Here is a 19,414-nt window from a genome sequence, read left to right on the forward strand (position 1 = left end):
CTGTGGTGGAGCCATGGAGGTAGTGGGTCACGGTGATTGTTGGATTTGCAGTTGGCTTTGTTGGTTAGGATTGTGGTGGTGCTGATTGTGGTGGTTGCTGTGATGGCTGGGTTTGTTGTGATGTAGTGTTTTGGTCATGGTGGTGTTGACTGTAAAGCGTAGTGGTATTTTATGATCCTAACGTCTCACATGAATTAAGTATAAGTTTAACCATGTGTTTATAAGCCTTTGGATACCCTCCCCTTACAAGCCGGGTTTCAAGGGTGAGTTCTACCTTCCTAACATTTGGTATTAGAGCTAACCACCACTCCGAGTAATTGAACGTAACTCATTGAGTATGAGATCAAATGAGTTGTGACTTTGTGGTCGGATCTTGGAGGGGGCGACCTAGAGGCTAGATTAAAAATATTGATAGATGAGTGGAGCCACCATAAGAGAAAGAGCTACCATCGGGTCAGTGTCACTAGATGAGCCGTCGTAGACGTCAACTTCAGAGCGTTGTGGTATGTTATGATCCCAGTGTCTAACATGAATTAAGTATAAGCTTAACCATGTGCTTATAAATTCTTGAGTACCCTCCCCTTACATGTCGGTTTTTAAGGGATGAGTTCTACCTATGGGTTCCTAACATTGCTGATGGTGGAATGGGTTTAATGGATTTGATGGGCGTGGGTTTTGGGATGTGTGGGTTTGATGGGTTTTGCTTTGATTTTTTGTTATGGGTATTGGTGCATTTGTAGGTTCATGGTGGTGGCAGTTGGGGGTTGTTATGGTGGTGGTAGGGATGGGTTCATTGTGGGTTTACAGTGGGGATGGGTTCATTGTGGTGGAGGTGGCTACAGTTTGGGTTAGATTCAAGTGGCATTTGGGTGGCAAATGGGTGGTGTTTTGGGTGGCTCAGTGTGACTGAGTTTTGGTGGAAGGTTTTGTGTGTGTTTGCTAGAGAGAGTGACAAAAAGGTAAAGAGGAATGAGAGATGGAAGAGTATAGAGAGAAATTGAATTTTTTATATTATTTGTTAGTATAGTTTCTATTATTTTATTGAGTCGCATTTAAAAATAAAAACTAAAATATAGGGTGAGTAGTAAAATAAAATGATAAATATAGATCAAATGTGTTTTTGAAAAGAATAAAAAAAAACATATATAATAAAAAATAATAAAAAAACCAAGAAAAACATATATAATATGAAAAAGAAGAGAAAACTATCAAAAACAAAAGAATTGAGCGGGCTACTTTTGCCACACAATCAATCATCTTGAAACTTGAAATGTCTGATAAGACTAGACTAGACTTTAGAAGCTCAGAAAGAGGAAGAGTGAAAGAGGGTTGATAAAGTTTTTGAGAAGACGCATCACGTACACTAACTAATTGGCAATGGTTTAATAAAGATTAATGTTAAAGGTTGAAATAAACTTTCTCTAAGCTCTAAAAAAAAGAAAAATAAATAAACTTTCTGCTTAATCAAATTTTATTGTAATTTATGAAAAGACATTAACCAAAAAAAAAATTTATGAAAAGACGTCTATTTCACACTGTATTTCTTTTCAAATGAACTGATCTTACTTAAAAGCCAATCATTTTCTGAAAATTAAAAGCCAATCATTTTGTTTTTGTTATTTCTTTTTTTTGTTATTCTCTAAAAAAAAGGAGTTATAATATATTAGACATGTACAGTAACTTAGTAAGTTATAAAATTTTAAGTATGATTAATTTTGTTTTTATTGGAATATGGCCATGACAACCTGAACATGTAAATTAACGTCCCCATGCACTTTATAAATAAATAAATAAATATATATATATATATATATATACACTTTTAGGAACCAACCATTGGCATGGCCCAAATCCAAATACATCAAAGTGAACAACAAATTTATTTAAGAGTAAAATACAATTTTGGTTCCTAAACTTTACTAAAAGTTTGATTTTTATCTCTAAACTTTAAGAAATTCATTTTTTGTCTTTAAACTATTAAAAAGTTAATATTTCATCTTTAAACTATTGAAAATGTTTTATTTATGTCCTTAAATTTTATCGGAAGTTTGTTTTTCATCCTTAAACTATTGAAAAAGTTCTTTTTACATCCTTATTTTTATCTCTATACTATTTAAAAAACTCTTTACAAAGTTTAGAGATAAAAAAGAACTTTTTAAAATTTAGGGACGAAAAAAACTTTTAATAAAGTTTAAGAACTAAAATAGTATTTTATCCTTTATTTATTATCTAAAAGACTAGAATCATGAGATTTCTCTTTCAAGATATAAAATACAAGTTTATTTATTTATTTATTTTGGTAAAAAGGAAAATTCATTAAGAGCTAAAGACAAGAAATAGAGGTTTGAGGGCAGAGCTAGCCTCTCATAATACATGCCAATAATATCACAAAATAACAACATAGAAATGTCCACAAGAGAACTATAAAAAACAACAAAATCTTGGTTTGTCTCCAAGCTTTTGGTGGCTAAGGCATTGACACATTTATTGACCTCCCGGAAGTAATGATTCATCTTCACCTGAAGAATCCGATTGATGAGAGTCTTGCAATCTATAATGAGAGGAGCATGGTGTAAGTCACAATTAAAGGTTTCAAAAATCCGATTAATCACAATCTTAGCATTAGTTAATCACAATCCCCCTTCGCAGGACCCGGGTTGCTAAGAGAGGATCAGTCAGCATTTTGCTTGAACCGTCCTATATTGGGCTTGGACCACCTAACCTTTATCACCTTCAGCAGCTTTTTCTTTTTGTCCCTACCAGCACAGTCTAAAATATAAATACTCGTTTGCTGCATGCATGACCACCTTATGCAACTCACGGTTTGGGGACAATTTCGAAACACCGCTCCATTCCTATTTAACCACAGATTCTAGATAGCAAAGGGAAACTGGGAAATAACAAATTTAAAATTATTCTAACTAAATGACATATATATCCCATACATAAAGAAGTCTCCATTTTAACCAAAAAAAAAAAAAAAAAAAAGAAGTCTCCATTGGATCTGAAATACATCAATCACAATTTTGATGATTTTCTAGGTCATGTATATATAGGCATCTTTTAAAAAAAAAAAAAAAGAAAAAAAAAATCCTTTCTGTTGCAAAAGGAGGCTTACGTATGTGACCAACCAGAGGAGAGAGACCACGTGTCCTAGAGCAAAAGTAGTGCTCTGTGTAGTACTGATTCTGTTCTAGCCTGTAGCCTGTAGCTTAATAATTCCCAAATAATTCTTTTTCTTGATTCTCAAAAAGAACAAATATATATATATAGTTCAAATTAAACTTGCTATAATTTTATACAATATTAATTTCACTACTCAATAATTTTTTATTCAATACAAATTTTAATAAATTAATTCTTGAATTATATTTTCTTTTTATATATTTCATGCTTACAGGATTTTAAAATAATTAAAAATTAATAACTACTAATAATTAAAAATAATTTTAAAATTTAAACATGTAATCTAATGATATGATTTAAAAAAAAAAAAAATTGTATTTGTCTTCCAAAATTGAAAAATAGATATTTTAAATTGAAAGTTGGCCTAAATAAAATCTAAAAAAGTAAATTGGTCATTTGACCCGTATATGTTTGGCATTACAGTTTTATTGTTAGATATTTGAGATTCAATGTGAAAAGTGTGAGACTTTGGGTATTGAGTGATGTTGTCTTGTGTAGTTTCATTTGAATGATTGTTTTAATGCTTTCATTTCTATTTTTCATATTTGTCTTTGTACTTTTTTAATTAAAAAAAATACTTGGGAACATTATTTTGGTTTTTTGGCTAAGAAGAATATTTTTTGAAAAAAGGTAAAGTAACTATCAATTTTATTTTAAAAAAATAATAACAAACTAACGTGACAATAAATGTGTTTGGTGCTATTTTAACTATATCATAAACTAGTTGGTAACTCATACAATATATTGGAAATTTTAGCATAATCTAAATATGAAATTTGGTAATTCATAAAAATGAAAATTTGATAATTATGGTAGTTGTTAAGAGAAATTTATTTATTTATTTATTTTTTTGGTATTTAGAACTATATAATTTAGCATAGACATTTATTATGATCGCATTTTTTTTTTTTATATATTGATGTGTAACGAAAATTCGCTAAGTTATCTTCTGTCCATGTGCGTCGTCCAAAGGATAGACGAGGTAAGTCATCAGTTACTCATCCGTCTGTCCTCAAAACAGACGAGACAGACGAGCTTACTGTCATCCGTCCATCCTTGAGGACAGACGGGCTTCTTAGCATTCGTCCGTCTGTCAAGGACGGACGAGCTCGCTACCATTCCTCGTCTATAAAGGACAAGAGGGAGGATTACTACGTCTCCGCCGAGTGGAAGAACGAACCGTCGCCAGCCAAGCCCAACCGTTGTGAAATACGAACTTCTACATCAGTTACGGAAGTTATTTCCGAGCTTGTTGGATTCCCCAACTGTAGGAGCGGTTACTAAACAAGTAACCGCTTCCCGTATACTATATAAGCACACGCCAATGAAAGAGTAAGGCATTCTGTTCTTGAGAAACTAAGTTTACATTCCTTCAGTCAGAGGCTAACTTCACCATTGGAGGGTTCTTGGCCGGCTTCCACCGGTCTCCTCTGAGTTTTTACTTGTTTTCTCAGGATTCAGTCGCAAGTTTACCAAGGCCCGGCATTTTTAGTCCACTGATATCCCAGAGTTCATCAGTTGGCGCCGTCTGTGGGAAAGGAATAACGTTTGATTTCCATTGTTGGATTCTGCGATTTCTTTCTTGGACATAAAGGCTGAAATGGTCCGGACAAGGTCAAGGGCTACCAGCCCAGGCCTTCAAGAAAGCAGAGGCGACCGTCAATCGGTGCCTACCGTACAACCGCCTTCTGTCCAACACGTGCAATCCATGGCTGCTACTATGGCAGAATTGACCCGCCAGAACCAGGAGTTGGTTAGAGAACTTAACATGAGGAGGCAGCATCGCGATGAGAACGTTGGAAGGCAGGTCCAGAGCCAAGATGAGAGGAATGTCGAGTTTGAGAGCCAGTCAAGGGGTACCCCTTCAAGGAGGGTGCCTCACTTGGAAAGGGAGATGGACCAAATGAGAAGAACTATGGATGAGATGAAGGAAAATATGAAGAGGACCAACCCCGTAGAGGACTTGGTTCACAGGACTGACTCCCCATTTGTGCCTCCTATCAATGCTCACCCTTTGCCACCAAAGTTCAAGATGCCTTCCTTAGATTCATATGATGGGATGCGAGATCCATTTGACCACATTGCCACCTTCAAAACTACTATGCATCTTCAAGGGGTTCCGGATGAAATAATGTGCAGAGCTTTCCCTACTACCCTTAAAGGACCCGCACGAGTGTGGTTCAGCAAAATACCACCCAGCATGGTAACGTCCTTCGAAGAATTAAGTAAGTTGTTTGTCAACAACTTCATCGGAGGACAGAGGCACAAGCGCTCCTCATCTAGTTTGCTGACCATAGAACAAGGGGAGAATGAAAGTTTGCGGTCGTTCATTACGCGGTTCAATAGGGAAGCTTTAGCAGTGGATGAGATGGATGACAAGCTACTCCTGGCGGCTTTCCACAATGGGGTTCACTCTGATTTGTTCACCCACAAGCTATATGAGCAAGAGCCTCAGACCATGGCCGAACTCGTCCACTCAGCCCAGAATTTTATGAATGCGGAGGATGCTATCATAGCCAAGAAGAGGAAGAGAATTGAGAAAATAGATGCTAACCCCACTCGTCACTCAGAGCAAGGTCCTCGTCTTAAGAAAGGACGAACGGAAGACAAAAAGGATCGTGATAGGAAGGCAGGCCCCTCAGCACGAAGTCAGTAGTATACGCCATTGAACATGCCACTTGATCAAGTCCTAATGCAAATCAAGGATGACCCTTCCTTGAAGTGGCCAGAAAAAATGAAGGGAGATCCAAATAAGCGCAATAGAAACAAGTATTGTCGCTTCCATAGAGACCATGGGCGTGATACGGACGAATGTTTTGATCTAAAGCAGCAGATTGAGAATCTTATAAGGCAGGGGAAGTTAAGAAGTTTCCTAGGACGAGACCACAAGGACGACAAACTCAAGGGAAAAGCTGAAGAGTCATCACGGCCACCTCTCGGAGAAATCAGGGTTATCGTCGGAGGGAGCTCTACAGTTCAGTCGTCCAGGTCCAGGAAAACATACCTGAAGGTGGTGCAGAGCATCCAACTCTCTGGACGACCACCTAGAGATAGGGATATGGACGAACAGGCAATCACATTCACCAAAGAAGAAGCTGAAAGAATCCACCATCCTCACGACGATGCTATTGTCATTACCTTGCTCATCGCTGACTACACAACCAGAAGGGTACTCGTTGATAATGGAAGTTCGGCAGATATCCTGTATCTTCCAGCTTTTCAGCAGATGAAGTTAGGACGAGACCGTCTTCGTCCGGTGAATTCTCCGTTAGTAGGTTTTGGTGGGATGAAGGTGCAGCCCGTAGGTACTGTTACATTACCAGTGGTAGTTGGGGCATATCCACAGCAAGTCACCAAGGACGTGAGTTTCCTGGTAGTAGACTGTTCGTCCTCCTATAATGCCATAATTGGGAGGCCAACTTTGAATAGTTGGAAAGCAGTTACGTCCACCTACCATCTATCAGTCAAGTTCCCAATAGACTATGGAGTAGGACAAGTGCAAGGAGATCAACTGGCAGCGAGAGAGTGTTACTTGGCTATGTTGGCCACGGACGAGCAAGTGCAGACCATGACTATTGAAGAAAAAAGGGTCGTGGTAGAACCTATTGAAGTGTTAGAAGATGTTCCCTTAGACGAAAGGAACCCTGAGAGATGTACCAGGGTGGGGGCAGATCTAGAAGGAGGAATTAAAGAAAACCTTGTCCAGTTTTTGAGGAAGAATGTAGATGTGTTTGCTTGGAGTCATGAGGATATGCCTGGAATAGATCCTAATGTCATCACCCATCGCCTGAACGTATGTCCATCCTCGAAGCCAATACGGCAAAAGAAAAGGGTGTTTGCCCCTGAGAGAGAAAATGCTATTAAAGACGAGGTTCAAAAATTGATGGCAGCGAAGTTTATCCGAGAGGTGTACTATCCAGATTGGTTGGCCAACGTAGTGATGGTCAAAAAGGCGAATGGCAAGTGGAGGATGTGTGTGGATTTTACTGATCTGAACAAGGCTTGCCCCAAAGATAGCTATCCATTACCACGCATTGATCAACTGGTGGACTCAACCGCGGGCCATAAACTACTTAGTTTTATGGACGCTTTCTTAGGATACAACCAGATACGGATGGACGAGGTTGACCAGGAGAAGACCTCATTTGTTACTAGTCAGGGCTTGTTCTGTTATGAGGTAATGCCCTTCGGATTGAAAAACGCTGGAGCAACATATCAACGACTGGTCAATCACATGTTCCGTCCTCAGATTGGGCGAAATGTCGAAGTGTATGTGGATGATATGTTAGTGAAAAGTTTGGAAGAGAGTAAGCATTTAGATGATTTGCAAGAAACCTTCAACACACTCAGGCGATACAGTATGAAGTTGAACCCCAGTAAATGTGCTTTCGGAGTGGCTTCGGGAAAATTTCTTGGATTCATGGTCTCACACAGGGGGATCGAGGCCAACCCAGAAAAGATCAAGGTAATCCTAGAAATGAAACCTCCGCAGAATATTAAAGAAGTTCAATCTCTCACGGGGCGAGTTGCCGCCCTCAACAGGTTTGTCTCCAAAGCTACTGACAAGTGTTTGCCATTTTTCAAGGTTCTGAAGAAAGCATTCGAATGGACGGACGAGTGCCAAAGAGCCTTCCAAGATTTGAAGACGTATCTTGTCATGGCCCTGCTGCTAAGTCCGTCCGTGGTAGGAGAGGAACTGTTTTTGTACCTGGCGGTGACCCCGCATGCTGTGAGCTCAGCACTGATAAGGGAGGAAGCAAAAATGCAAAAGCCAGTGTATTACACCAGTAGGGCATTGAGGGGGGCGGAAGGGCGATATCCGCTAATAGAAAAGCTGGCCTTCGCGCTCATCACGGCTTCCAGGAAGTTAAGACACTACTTCCAAGCCCATGTAATCAATGTTATGACATATCACCCACTTAAGAAAGCTATGAACAAGTTGGAAGCCGCGGGACGTCTGATCCAATGGGCGGTCGAACTTAGCAAGTTTGATATCCAATACCAACCGAGACATGCTATTAAGGCTCAAGCCCTGGCAGACTTTATTGCGGAGTTCACCCCAAGATGCAACGATGAAGTGCAGGAGGATAAAAAGTGGATGGTCCATGTAGATGGCTCGTCCACACAGCATGCAGGAGGAATAGGGGTAGTTTTGCAATCCCCTGAAGGAGACAAGTTGAAGCATAGAGTCCGTCTGCAATATTGACCAACTAACAATGAGGTGGAGTATGAAGCACTGCTTAAAGGGCTAGAATTGGCTAAGTCTGTAGAAGCAGAGTCAGTTCTCGTCCTAGGAGACTCTTCATTGGTAATGGGCCAAATAAATGGGACATATGAGGCGAAAGAAGAGCGAATAAAAAAGTATTTGGAGAGGGTATTACAGCTTGTGAAAAAATTCAAGAAAGCTAACTTCATTCAAATCCCGAGGGAAGAGAATGCGGAAGCTGATGCCTTAGCGAAGGAAGCCTCAGCAACCGGAACAACCGACCAGTATGATGAAATTCAGTACGTCCCGAGTGTAGATCTCCCGGAAGTGCAGCAAATAGGGAATGAAGAAAATTGGATGTCACCAATCGTCTCGTATCTAAAGGACGGGAGACTTCTGGAAGCAAGAGACGAAGCTAAAAAACTCAGGATGAAAACAGCCAGGTATGTCCTTATGGACGAAGTTCTTTACAAGAGGGGCTTTTCTCAACCTTATCTCAGGTGTCTGGCCCCAGATGAGGCGAACTATGTGCTGAGGGAAGTTCATGAAGGAGCCTGTGGAAACCATTCAGGAGCAAGGTTGCTCATCCACAAAGTCGTCCGTGCAGGGTACTATTGGCCAACTGTTCAAGTGGATGCAAAAGCTTATGTCAAGGCATGCGACAAATGCCAACGATTCAGTAATGTCCCCAGACAACCATCAGAGTATCTCACCCCAATGATGGCCCCGTGGCCCTTTGCTCAATGGGGCCTAGATATCCTGGGTCCATTTCCACTTGGAACTAGACAGATGAAATTCTTAGTGGTAGGGATTGACTATTTCACTAAGTGGGTGGAAGCAGAACCATTGGCACACATTACATAGCAGAATGTAAAGAACTTCTTCTGGAAGAATATAGTGTGCAGATTTGGAGTACCCAGGGTACTAGTTTCCGACAACGGGCGACAGTTTGATAACACCCTTTTCAGGGACTTCTGTCTACACTTTGGAATCCAAAATCATTATTCCTCCCCCGCCCATCCACAGGCAAATGGTCAAGCTGAGGTTACAAACCGATCCTTGTTGAAAATCATCAAGACTCGTCTTGAGGGGGCAAAGGGAGTATGGCCAGATGAGTTACCTGGTGTCTTATGGGCATACAGGACGACAGTGAGGACCCCTACAGGGGAGACCCCTTTTAAACTGGCCTATGGAAGTGAAGCAGTTATACCTGCGGAAGTGCACATGGCTAACCATAGGGTGATGTCATATGAGGAGAAGGATAACGAGGAGCAACTCCACTTGAACCTCGATCTTATAGACGAAGTAAGGACAGAAGCAGAGCACAGGGCAGCGAAGTACAAGAACCTCATGGCTAAGCAATATGATTCAAGGGTGAAACCAAGACGTTTCAACATAGGAGATCTTGTCCTGAGGAAGGTCTCTCTAGCAACCAAGAACTCAGCTCATGGGAAATTGGGCCCCAATTGGGAAGGACCCTATAGAGTCATCAACTTCAAAAGACAAGGATCCTATTACCTGGAGGCCCTAGACGGGAGAAAGCTAGAACATCCTTGGAATGTGGAGCACCTGAGGAGGTACTACCAGTAGAAGTGGGCCGAAATGAGGTTCACTGTGGACGAGCTTGGAGTTTGCTACCCTATTTACATTCTACTTATGTTTTATGTTGTGTTTGATACTATCACTTTGTTATTTGTGTTGTGGTTATTTCGCTTTGTTATTTGTGTTGTGGTTATTTATCATGATTGTGGACGAAGTTATGGAGTACTTACTAAATAAAAGGCATTAGCATGTATGTGCCTTATCTGTAAAACGATATTTATGTAATGTACAAAATGTTGTGTGAATTTCAGATTTCCATGGCATTCTTGCTCAAAGCTAACCTACAGGGTGGCTAAGAACAAAATAGTTTTTAATTGTCAATCAGACGAGTAAATTCTCTGGACGCGGAGATGTAACGTCTAAAGCTTTCCTAAGGGTAAAGCAAGACACCTTCATTTTAGTCAAAGAACAAGGTGGAACCTATAACGAGCCCAAGGCGTATTCGTCCATAAGGGTAAAAAGCAAGGTGAAGGCGTCCTCGTCCAGATCAAAGGACGAGGAAGAACCCATAACTTGCCTAGGCCCTGGGCAAACTTATATAAAGGACGAGGCAAAATGCACGTCCAGACCCATATGGGTAAAAAGCAAGGTAAAGGCATCCTCGTCAGATCAAAGGACGAGGAAGAACCCATAACTTGCCTAGGCCCTGGACAAACTCATATAAAGGACGAGGCAAAATGCACGTCCAGACCATAAACAGTAAAGTCCATAGACGAGATTTTTGAGCCAAAACCCAGTCTACGGACGGGCAAGGTCCATAAGTCCGTGGACGATCAGAGCGCATAACAAAGCAAAAAAAAATTTAGTCTAAGGACAAGAAATAACCATTGAAGTTTTAATAGATGGTTTAAACACACCAAATATGGACGAATAAAGTATGAAGCCAAGCAAACGAAATGAAAAATCTCGTCCATACATAAAGGAGGTAAAATCCACTAACTGTTCGAAGGGCGGACAACCAACGTCCAAACACCCTTGCGAAGAACTAGTTTCAATATCTCGTCCTAAAAGATCTGGACGAGATCAGTGTATTTGAATTACATCAAAGATCCCAAAACAAAGGATCACACAAAAAAAAAAAAGAAGAGAAAACTTGTTCTTAAGCAGAAGAGGCAGTGGGTGGCTGGGTGGAGGCATCGTCCTCAATATTAACGTCCTCAGAGATGGTTTGGAGAAGAGAGCTGGTAGCAGCGTTCAAATTAAGTTTGATAGAGTTGAAGTCCACTTCAGGGAAGTTTTCAATGGCGTCCATCCTGAAATCTTCAAAACCCGCCGCATAGTTGCGGTCCAGTAAGTCTGTGAATTCCTTGGACGCTTTGAACTCCGCAATGGCATCGTCCTTGGCCTTGGAGAGGGAAGTACTCAGCTCGTCATTCTTCACTTGAAGGTGGTCGAGACGAGAATCTTTCTCCACCACAGCGGCCTTCAACTCTGCGATCAAGTTTTGCTGCTCCGCTTCTTTCTGCTTAGCCTCAACAGCAACCCCAGCCCATTTCTTACTCTCGTCCCTCACGTTTTTTATGGTCGTCTCCAGCAAAATTCTCGTCTTGTCCAACTCAGTGGCTTGCCTAGACGCTGCGATGAACTTAGACATGGCCTGCAAAAGAGAAATGCTTGGTTAAGACGCCCAAAAAATAGTGAAATAATAAAGGCAAGACGAAAGGAAATTTACCTTAAACAGATCATGAACACCAGAATGTTCAAAATCTTTTAAAGACATGTCATAACAAGCATGTATGTCCTCGTCCTTCACAGCTTCTTGGAAACGTTGCCAAGCCAAATCCTCGTTTTCAACTATGTTCGAAGATACCCTCGGCGGGGGCTGAGACGAGACAGATGTAGTCGTCCTAGGAGGGGTCTTGGACGAGGTCGTCTCCACAGGTGGAGATACGTCCACATCAATTGTTTGGACGGAGAGGTTGGGCTGAGGCAGAATAGGCTTGGCCACCTTAGACGATGATTGCTTCACTCTTTTGTCACGCCTGCTGGGAAGGCTCCCTAAGTGCAAATTCTTCGGTAAGGACTTCCTTTTGTCCCCAGCAGACGGACGAGTTTGGGGTACAGCGTCAGGACGAACGTCCCCAGCCTCAGGACGATCCCCCTCACCAGCTACATCTTTTCCCTTGTTACCCTTCATTGTCGCCATTCCTAAAAAAAAAAAAAAAGAAGAGTTTTTAGAGCGAACATAAAAAAAAAAAGGTAAAAGACGTCCTAAGTTAAAGGCTTACTTCTCCTTACGGTTATTTCGTGCGCGAGTGCTTCGTCAGAAGGATCAGGACCAAGTCCCCACTTAGCAAGCCGTCTAAGAGTCACTAGGGAGTGGAAACTCCTATCTGCGTATAGACGAGCTCTGTGGACGCGATCACGGTGAAACTTGCTAAGGGAAGGACGCCCAACAGTTGTAAAGGAATAAGTTAGAATACAAAAAATAATAATAACTTAAAAAAAAAAAAAAAAAAAAAAAAAAAACTTACCCTGAGGACGAAGGTTCCCTAGGTCCCCAGTATAACGACCAAAAGTGTCCCGTCCAACGTCTGAAGGGTTTCCAGCCCAATTTCCGGAGACGAAGAAAAACTCCGTCTTCCACTTTCTGTCAGACGAGGGTAGGGACCTAATCATTCTACAATCTTTGCCCCTGGCAGTAAACTGGTAAAAGCCAAGGGATTGATGAATTTCGGAGGGTTTATAACAATAGAGGAACTCGTCCACTGTAAGAGGACGGTCCCCCCCAAACACCTCTCTCCATAGGACTTGCATAGAGATAACCAATCTCCATGCGTTAGGATTAAACTGACATACCCCCAAACCTAACCTAACAAGTAATTCCCTAATGAAAGCGTTTAAAGGAAATCTCAAACCCCCCAGAAGATAGGCCTCATAGATGCCTATCCCAAAACGAGGATCACAACACCATTCTCCACGGACGGGTAACCTAGGGTTAAGCTCATCTGGGATCTGGTACCATGCCCTCATATTATCTAACCTTTGTTCGTCTGTCTTAGAAGGTATGTCAATTGCACAGCTAAATACAGTTACTTCCTCCTCGTCCAAAGGGATAGACGGAGGGACGGACGAGGAAACCCTGGACGAGGTACCTGCCTGGGATCCTGAGGCCTTCCTAATTTCTTGTTGTATAGCCTCTAAGGGAAACCCAGGGATGCCGGAAACATATTCCTCGTCCGTAGAATTCCCTCCATCACTACTACTAGAACCACTAGAACTAGTATTGGATATGGATTGGTACTCGTCTATGACCTTTTCTAGACTGTCGCTAGACGACATTTTTTTTAGAAAAGATTAAAAAACCTAAAAGACGAGAGAAGAGGGAATACCTGGCTCTAAGACGAATGGAGGCTACGGACGCGAGGAATATCCTAGACGAGGCTCTAGACGAGGAATGTCAAAGAACGAAAATCTTAGAAATGCAGGGGGCAACGGAGGAATTCCCCTATTTATAGGAAATTGACCTGGGCATACAAAACGACACAACCAATCGGGAAGTGACACATGGCATTCATCTCGAAAAATGGATCGACGAAACTCATCACCAATGAGAATGTGACACGTGGCATCTTGACGTATGGGCTTTCTAGGTACAACACTTGGTTGTTCGTCTCCTTAGACGACCCATATGAACAAGGGGGCAACTGATGTGTAACGAAAATTCGCTAAGTTATCTTCTGTCCATGTGCGTCGTCCAAAGGATAGACGAGGTAAGTCATCAGTTACTCATCCGTCTGTCCTCAAGACAGACGGGACAGACGAGCTTACTGTCATCCGTCCGTCCTTGAGGACAGACGGGCTTCTTAGCATTCGTCCGTCTGTCAAGGACGGACGAGCTCACTACCATTCCTTGTCTATAAAGGACAAGAGGGAGGATTACTACGTCTCCGCTGAGTGGAAGAACGAACCGTCGCCAGCCAAGCCCAACCGTTGTGAAATACGAATTTCTACATCAGTTACGGAAGTTATTTCCGAGCTTGTTGGATTCCCCAACTGTAGGAGCGGTTACTAAACAAGTAACCGCTTCCCGTTTACTATATAAGCACACGCCAATGAAAGAGTAAGGCATTCTGTTCTTGAGAAACTAAGTTTACATTCCTTCAGTCAGAGGCTAACTTCACCATCGGAGGGTTCTTGGTCGGATTTCACCGGTCTCCTCTGAGTTTTTACTTGTTTTCTCAGGATTCAGTCGCAAGTTTACCAAGGCCCGGCATTTTCAGTCCACTGATATCCCAGAGTTCATCATATATAATTATATAATTTACTATATAAAGAAAATATGATATTCCATGATTTTAATGGGCAATTTAAATATATAATATGTTCAATTCAATTAAAAAATATATAGAATATTCTAAAATTGTGAAGCGTTAAAAGCTGATGTAACATACTATATTATGTTCAGCCAAAAATCAAATTATTTCAATTTTAAATATATTTTAGATAAGTGTTTGAATTGTTTATTTTTATGATTGATGACACATCAATTTGTAAGGTTTATATATTAAAATTTGTAATATCCTTAACTTTACTCTATTGATAATGTATCAGATTTTCAACTTTTGTGGTTCACACTATTTCTTTTTTAGAATGGTTGTAATTTTAATTACTCTTTCAGTTTAGTTTTTTATTTTATATATATATATATATATATATATATATATATATATATGTATATATATAAATTATGAAACAAACATTTTAGTCATAAATATTGTCAAAACTAGATTTCGCAATAAAATAAAATATAAATTTTAAGCAGATTCTTTGATAATTCTCATAGAATTTTACAAAATCGATTATGGATGATTTTTATGATTTTTTAAAAAAAAGTTTAGTTTTGTTTGTTGGTTGAATTGGTTTATTCACGTGTTCGCGACAAATCATCACTATAAGTGATGAGCATTGGAGGGATGCATAAGTACGAGGACAACATTGGCAATAGAATGTGATGGGGAAAGACAAGTGTGGCTCGTCCTTGGGTATTCGTCCATAGAATGTAAACTCATCCTTGAGTAGACGTCCATAGCATGTAAAGCACCATGGTAACTAAACCAACTACTCTCCCACTATCATTCATGGGTTCTTAAGAGGAGCTCGTCCAAACCTAGCAAGGTCGTCCGGATATGGACGACCCTCAACACAAGGTTCATCTACATGAGCTTGTGAACCGAACCATGTGGTAAGATCCTAATGCATCATTATAACCTCCTGTCAAACACTTAACTTCCAATAGCAGTTATGAAAGATGAGAGTAAGTATCCTAACTTCTATAGCAATTATAAGAAGTGAGTGTGAAGCTTTTGACCTCCACAAATGTGGGGGAAGTTACAAGACAAATAACCGCTTCCATATATAGCACTATATAAGCACTCATTCCCGACAATTAAAGGCAAGTTTTTCCCTTTTACAAAAGACCCAGAAAATTGGAGTTCTAGATTTTGAAGAGAGAAACTAACTTCACCATCGGAGGATCCTTAGCCAGTCACCACTGGTTTCCTTTGATTGTTTCTTTTTCTTTTTCAGGCCTTTTAGATCATTGAAGCCTGAAGCATTCAGCCTACTGATCTCGTGCATCATCAGAATGAAAGTGGGTATGCCTTTGTGGGTTGAATCGGGTTATTCACATGTTCAACATATAAACCCGTTTGGCACCTCATTAGATCAGATCAAATCGATTAGATTGGTAGGTTGGTCAGTTGTAAAATTAAGATTTCACAACAAAGTGGAAGATGATTTTTTAAAAATTTTATTTAAAAAAAATTAATGGGCAAGTTTCGTTTTTTCTGTAAACACAATTAAACATCACATGACTAGCTCGCTTAAAAGAAATTTATTTTAAAATTTGAAATTTAAATGAAACTCATGCAAAATTCTAATATTTTAATAAAATTATCTTAAATTATTAAATGAAACTTTTTTTTATAAAAAAAATTAGAGGTTTAAGTAAATCATTTAAAAATAAAAATTAAGCTTTAAAAGAAATATACTGAACTCTCTAAAGTTTAAAATGTAAAAAGAAAAATTCAATGGACCGCAGCCCAATTAATTAGGGGCCTATTGGTTTGCTTTTTCAGCCCGCGAGGACTCTTTTTGGAATCGAGACTTGTTCAGGAAGTCTGGAATTGAAAGGAAAATTCCAACCGCAATAGTAGAAGGGGGAATTTTAACCAAATATTGCTTTGTATTTTTAGCTTTAATTTTGGGGTAAGTAGGATTGTTTGACATGACTAGAGTTTTTGAAATTTTAGCGTCTTTTTTATAACCTTTTGTATCTCTCAAATTTATTATGATTTATCATATCTAGTACAATTATTTTCGATTGAAAATGTAGTAGTATATATTAAGGTCACACAGAGGCCATGCTATTTCAAAGACAACAAATATTAATTGATGAAAATATTGTAAGGAAAAAACATAGATTATAATTTTATTCATGAGCGTCAAGAATCAAGATATAAATTTTATTTCCTTTCAAAAAAAAATTTTATTAATTTATTTTATGTTGATTTTCTTCTTAATACTGTAATGGATAATAATATAATGAGATATTGGATATGCAATGGGTTAATGTTTTACCTCGGAGCCCATACTTACCTTAATTTAAAATTGATAAAATCTCTTACCATTTGATCAAGACTGAAGGCAAAAAAAAAAATCCAAAAAAGGTTATCTATTTCTAGGGGGTCGACTTGATAATTCTGAGGAGTAAGGCAATAAATATGTATTGATTTTTTTAATAATTAAATATCTCATAAAAATATATATGAATTAAACATTATTTATTCAAACTTTCTAATTTTTTTTTCTGGGTTTATAAAAACAGCCACTCTTTATTTTTTGAGATGCAAAATTGCTAATTATGCTTTTGTATTTAGGTTTTATTAACATCTCTTTCACAAGTTAGAGAAATTGAATGTCATTTGATTATTTAGTGCACTCATAACAGTCGTTTAAAAAAAAAAAACAATTTAAGTTTTTTTTTAAGGAAAAAAAAATTTAAGGTTTCAATTGAGTTATATTTTTATCGACTCAATATTTTGGAAGTTTTCTTAAAGGTAGGGGGAAACCATCTATATATTTTTTTCTTTAAAAAAATAAAAAATAAATTATCATTCTACAATTAAAGAAATTAGTTTTTGTGAGTGCACCCACATGTAAAAAAAAAAAAAAAAAATTAATATACCATCATTAAACCAAATCTTTAAACTTAAGCTTAAACTTTTGATTTTTTTTTGAGTGAATTAAACTTTTGAGTTAAGTAGCCTTCTCAAAAAAAAAAAAAAAACATTAAAGTCTCATTTGGATTCTACCCAAACTATATTCTCTTCCTCAAAATATAAAATATATAATGGGATATTAATTATGGTACCTCATTCCTACTCTTGAATGATGAGAAACTTGTGTTGGATTAAAGCGAGTGACAAGATATCAACATTTCATATTTAGATTATGGCTTTAAAGAGATTGAGGCAACTAGTGAGTCAAGTATTTCTGTGACACGAGTTGTTTTGTTTAGCTAATCTTAGGTAATGATTTGGTGAACATTTGTGTTAGACCAAGGTGATTGGTGAAATGTTAGCACTTAGCACCTCCCATTTAGATTGTTTCTTAGAGAGAATCATGCAATTAGTGAGATGTTAGCACCTCACATTTATCTTTGTAATGTGAGTTATTGTGTTAGGCTGATCTTAATTAGGCAGGGATCAATGTGTCTAAAGGCACATTTTTACAACAAGGAATGCTATTAGGCATTGGCTACATTGTGAAAGTAACTATAAAAAAAAGTTAAAAAAAAGGGTATCGGTAATTATATGCGATACCATGGAACAGGGTGGTAAATCAGCTTTTCTAACTCATTAAGAATTAGGAACCTTATATTATGACCTGCTAGGGAGTCCTATCCTTCTCACCAGTGGCGGAGCTAGGATTTTAGTCTAGAGGGGGCAAAATTAAAAAAACAATATTAAAAGTAAAAATAATCTAAAAAATATTAATCAATAATAATAACAAAACAGTGGTAAGAAAATATGAATATATTTCATAGTATTAAAATAAATAAACAAAAATAACCAATTCATAGTCATAGCTACAACAAATTTTACAAATTGATGTAGTAAAAATGTGAGTAGTGTTACTTAAACAATATAATGAATATATCTTTGAAATTATTTTTTGTGATTGGTGAGATGCTAATTTGTAAGACATAAGTAGTAAAATTTGTAATATCTCCAGCTTCACTTAATAACAAAATGCTGTGAAATGTATCACAGTGAAAATGGTGAAAATAAAGATATTAAATAAAAAAGAAAAAGTAGTGAAATAGGTGCAAGACAGACAAAAATTGCTTATGATAATAGTGAAATGGTGAAAATGTTACATGGTTTGGTCTTTGAGCATAACTTTTTCTTCCTTTCTTTTTCTTGGGTCACTTTCAAGTGGGTGTCCTTTTTTTTTTTTTTTTTTCTCAATGTCTCAGGGACTAACTAGAGTAGACTACATATGCAAGGATGTTTTAGGAGTTAGAGGGGGCAGGTGCTCCCCCTCGCCTCCCTCTGGCTCCGCCCCTACTTTTCACTTATGGTGAGCTTTCTCTCTCATGACTGGTGAGGTTCCTACTTCTCACTTTGGCGAGTTTGGTTTTTCTTTTTCAATTACTAGTGTTTTATTTTCTTGCTCTGGACTATCAAACTCTCTCTTCTAAAGCATGGATTCAAACTTTATAGAAAGGGTACAAAACATAACTCTGATTGAGGAAGAAGGGGAGGTGATTAAGGTAGGAGTAATGCACAGAGACAAAATTCTTGAAGAATTTTCACTCAGTCTACTTGGACATTTTCTCACAACATGTTCTTACAACCAAAGTGCTACCAAATCATTGATTAGGTCTATATGGAAGATGGGTTCTAATCCAAGGATTGTGGATGTGGGAGATGGACTATTCCAATTCAAGTTTACTTTAGAAAGTAAGCTTAAATGGGTCCTCAACATTGGCTTGTGGAGTTTTGAAAATCACTCACTGGTCCTTCGGAGATGGGAGAGGGGTATGATGGCTAGGATGGTTACCTTTAACTCTATTCCTTTATGGGTTCAGGTGGGCTTACCATTTGACTTAATATCTGAGGAGGCTAGTAAGGACATCAGTGGTGGACTGGGGAATGTAGTGGAGATCGATAACAAGGTTTTCTCGTTTGAATAAGCCTGTTTCATTAGGTTCAAGGTTGAAATACCTCTTCATAAACTACTATGTTGGAGTGGAGTGGTAGTTAACCCTGAGGGTGATAAGGTTTGTGTTGGTTTCAAATATGAACGTTTAGTTTGTTTCTATTATCAGTGTGGCAAAATTGATCACGAGGCCAGGGAATGTTCTAGCCCTAAGGATTAAGACTAGAGAGTTTTTCCTTATCGAGAATGGCT

The 19,414-nt window shown here is 38.6% G+C and overlaps 3 protein-coding genes across 3 annotated transcripts; all 3 read left to right on the forward strand.

The window, feature by feature from the left end:
- The first annotated feature begins 4,786 nt into the window (after positions 1-4,786).
- On the forward strand, positions 4,787-5,842 carry LOC126728212 (uncharacterized). Its single transcript, XM_050434075.1, has one exon. It carries the CDS (start codon positions 4,787-4,789, stop codon positions 5,840-5,842), a length of 1,056 nt encoding a protein of 351 aa, XP_050290032.1.
- Positions 5,843-5,857: 15 nt separating this feature from the next.
- LOC126728213 (uncharacterized) lies at positions 5,858-8,392 on the forward strand. Its single transcript, XM_050434077.1, has 2 exons — positions 5,858-7,145; positions 7,284-8,392. Exons 1-2 carry the CDS (start codon positions 5,858-5,860, stop codon positions 8,390-8,392), a joined length of 2,397 nt encoding a protein of 798 aa, XP_050290034.1.
- Positions 8,393-18,704: 10,312 nt separating this feature from the next.
- LOC126728214 (uncharacterized) lies at positions 18,705-19,196 on the forward strand. Its single transcript, XM_050434078.1, has one exon. It carries the CDS (start codon positions 18,705-18,707, stop codon positions 19,194-19,196), a length of 492 nt encoding a protein of 163 aa, XP_050290035.1.
- The last annotated feature ends 218 nt before the right edge of the window (positions 19,197-19,414 follow it).

The sequence above is a fragment of the Quercus robur genome, chromosome 5, assembly GCF_932294415.1.
Source record: "Quercus robur chromosome 5, dhQueRobu3.1, whole genome shotgun sequence".
Taxonomy (NCBI): domain Eukaryota; kingdom Viridiplantae; phylum Streptophyta; class Magnoliopsida; order Fagales; family Fagaceae; genus Quercus; species Quercus robur.

Bases quoted from the DNA above. Each gene is read 5' to 3' on its own strand.
- LOC126728214 (XM_050434078.1), top strand. From the start codon at position 18,705: ATGGATTCAAACTTTATAGAAAGGGTACAAAACATAACTCTGATTGAG.
- LOC126728212 (XM_050434075.1), top strand. From the start codon at position 4,787: ATGGTCCGGACAAGGTCAAGGGCTACCAGCCCAGGCCTTCAAGAAAGC.
- LOC126728213 (XM_050434077.1), top strand. From the start codon at position 5,858: ATGCCACTTGATCAAGTCCTAATGCAAATCAAGGATGACCCTTCCTTG. The intron at 7,146-7,283 runs GCAAGTGGAGGA...ACGCTTTCTTAG, and splicing joins GATGGTCAAAAAGGCGAATG to GATACAACCAGATACGGATG.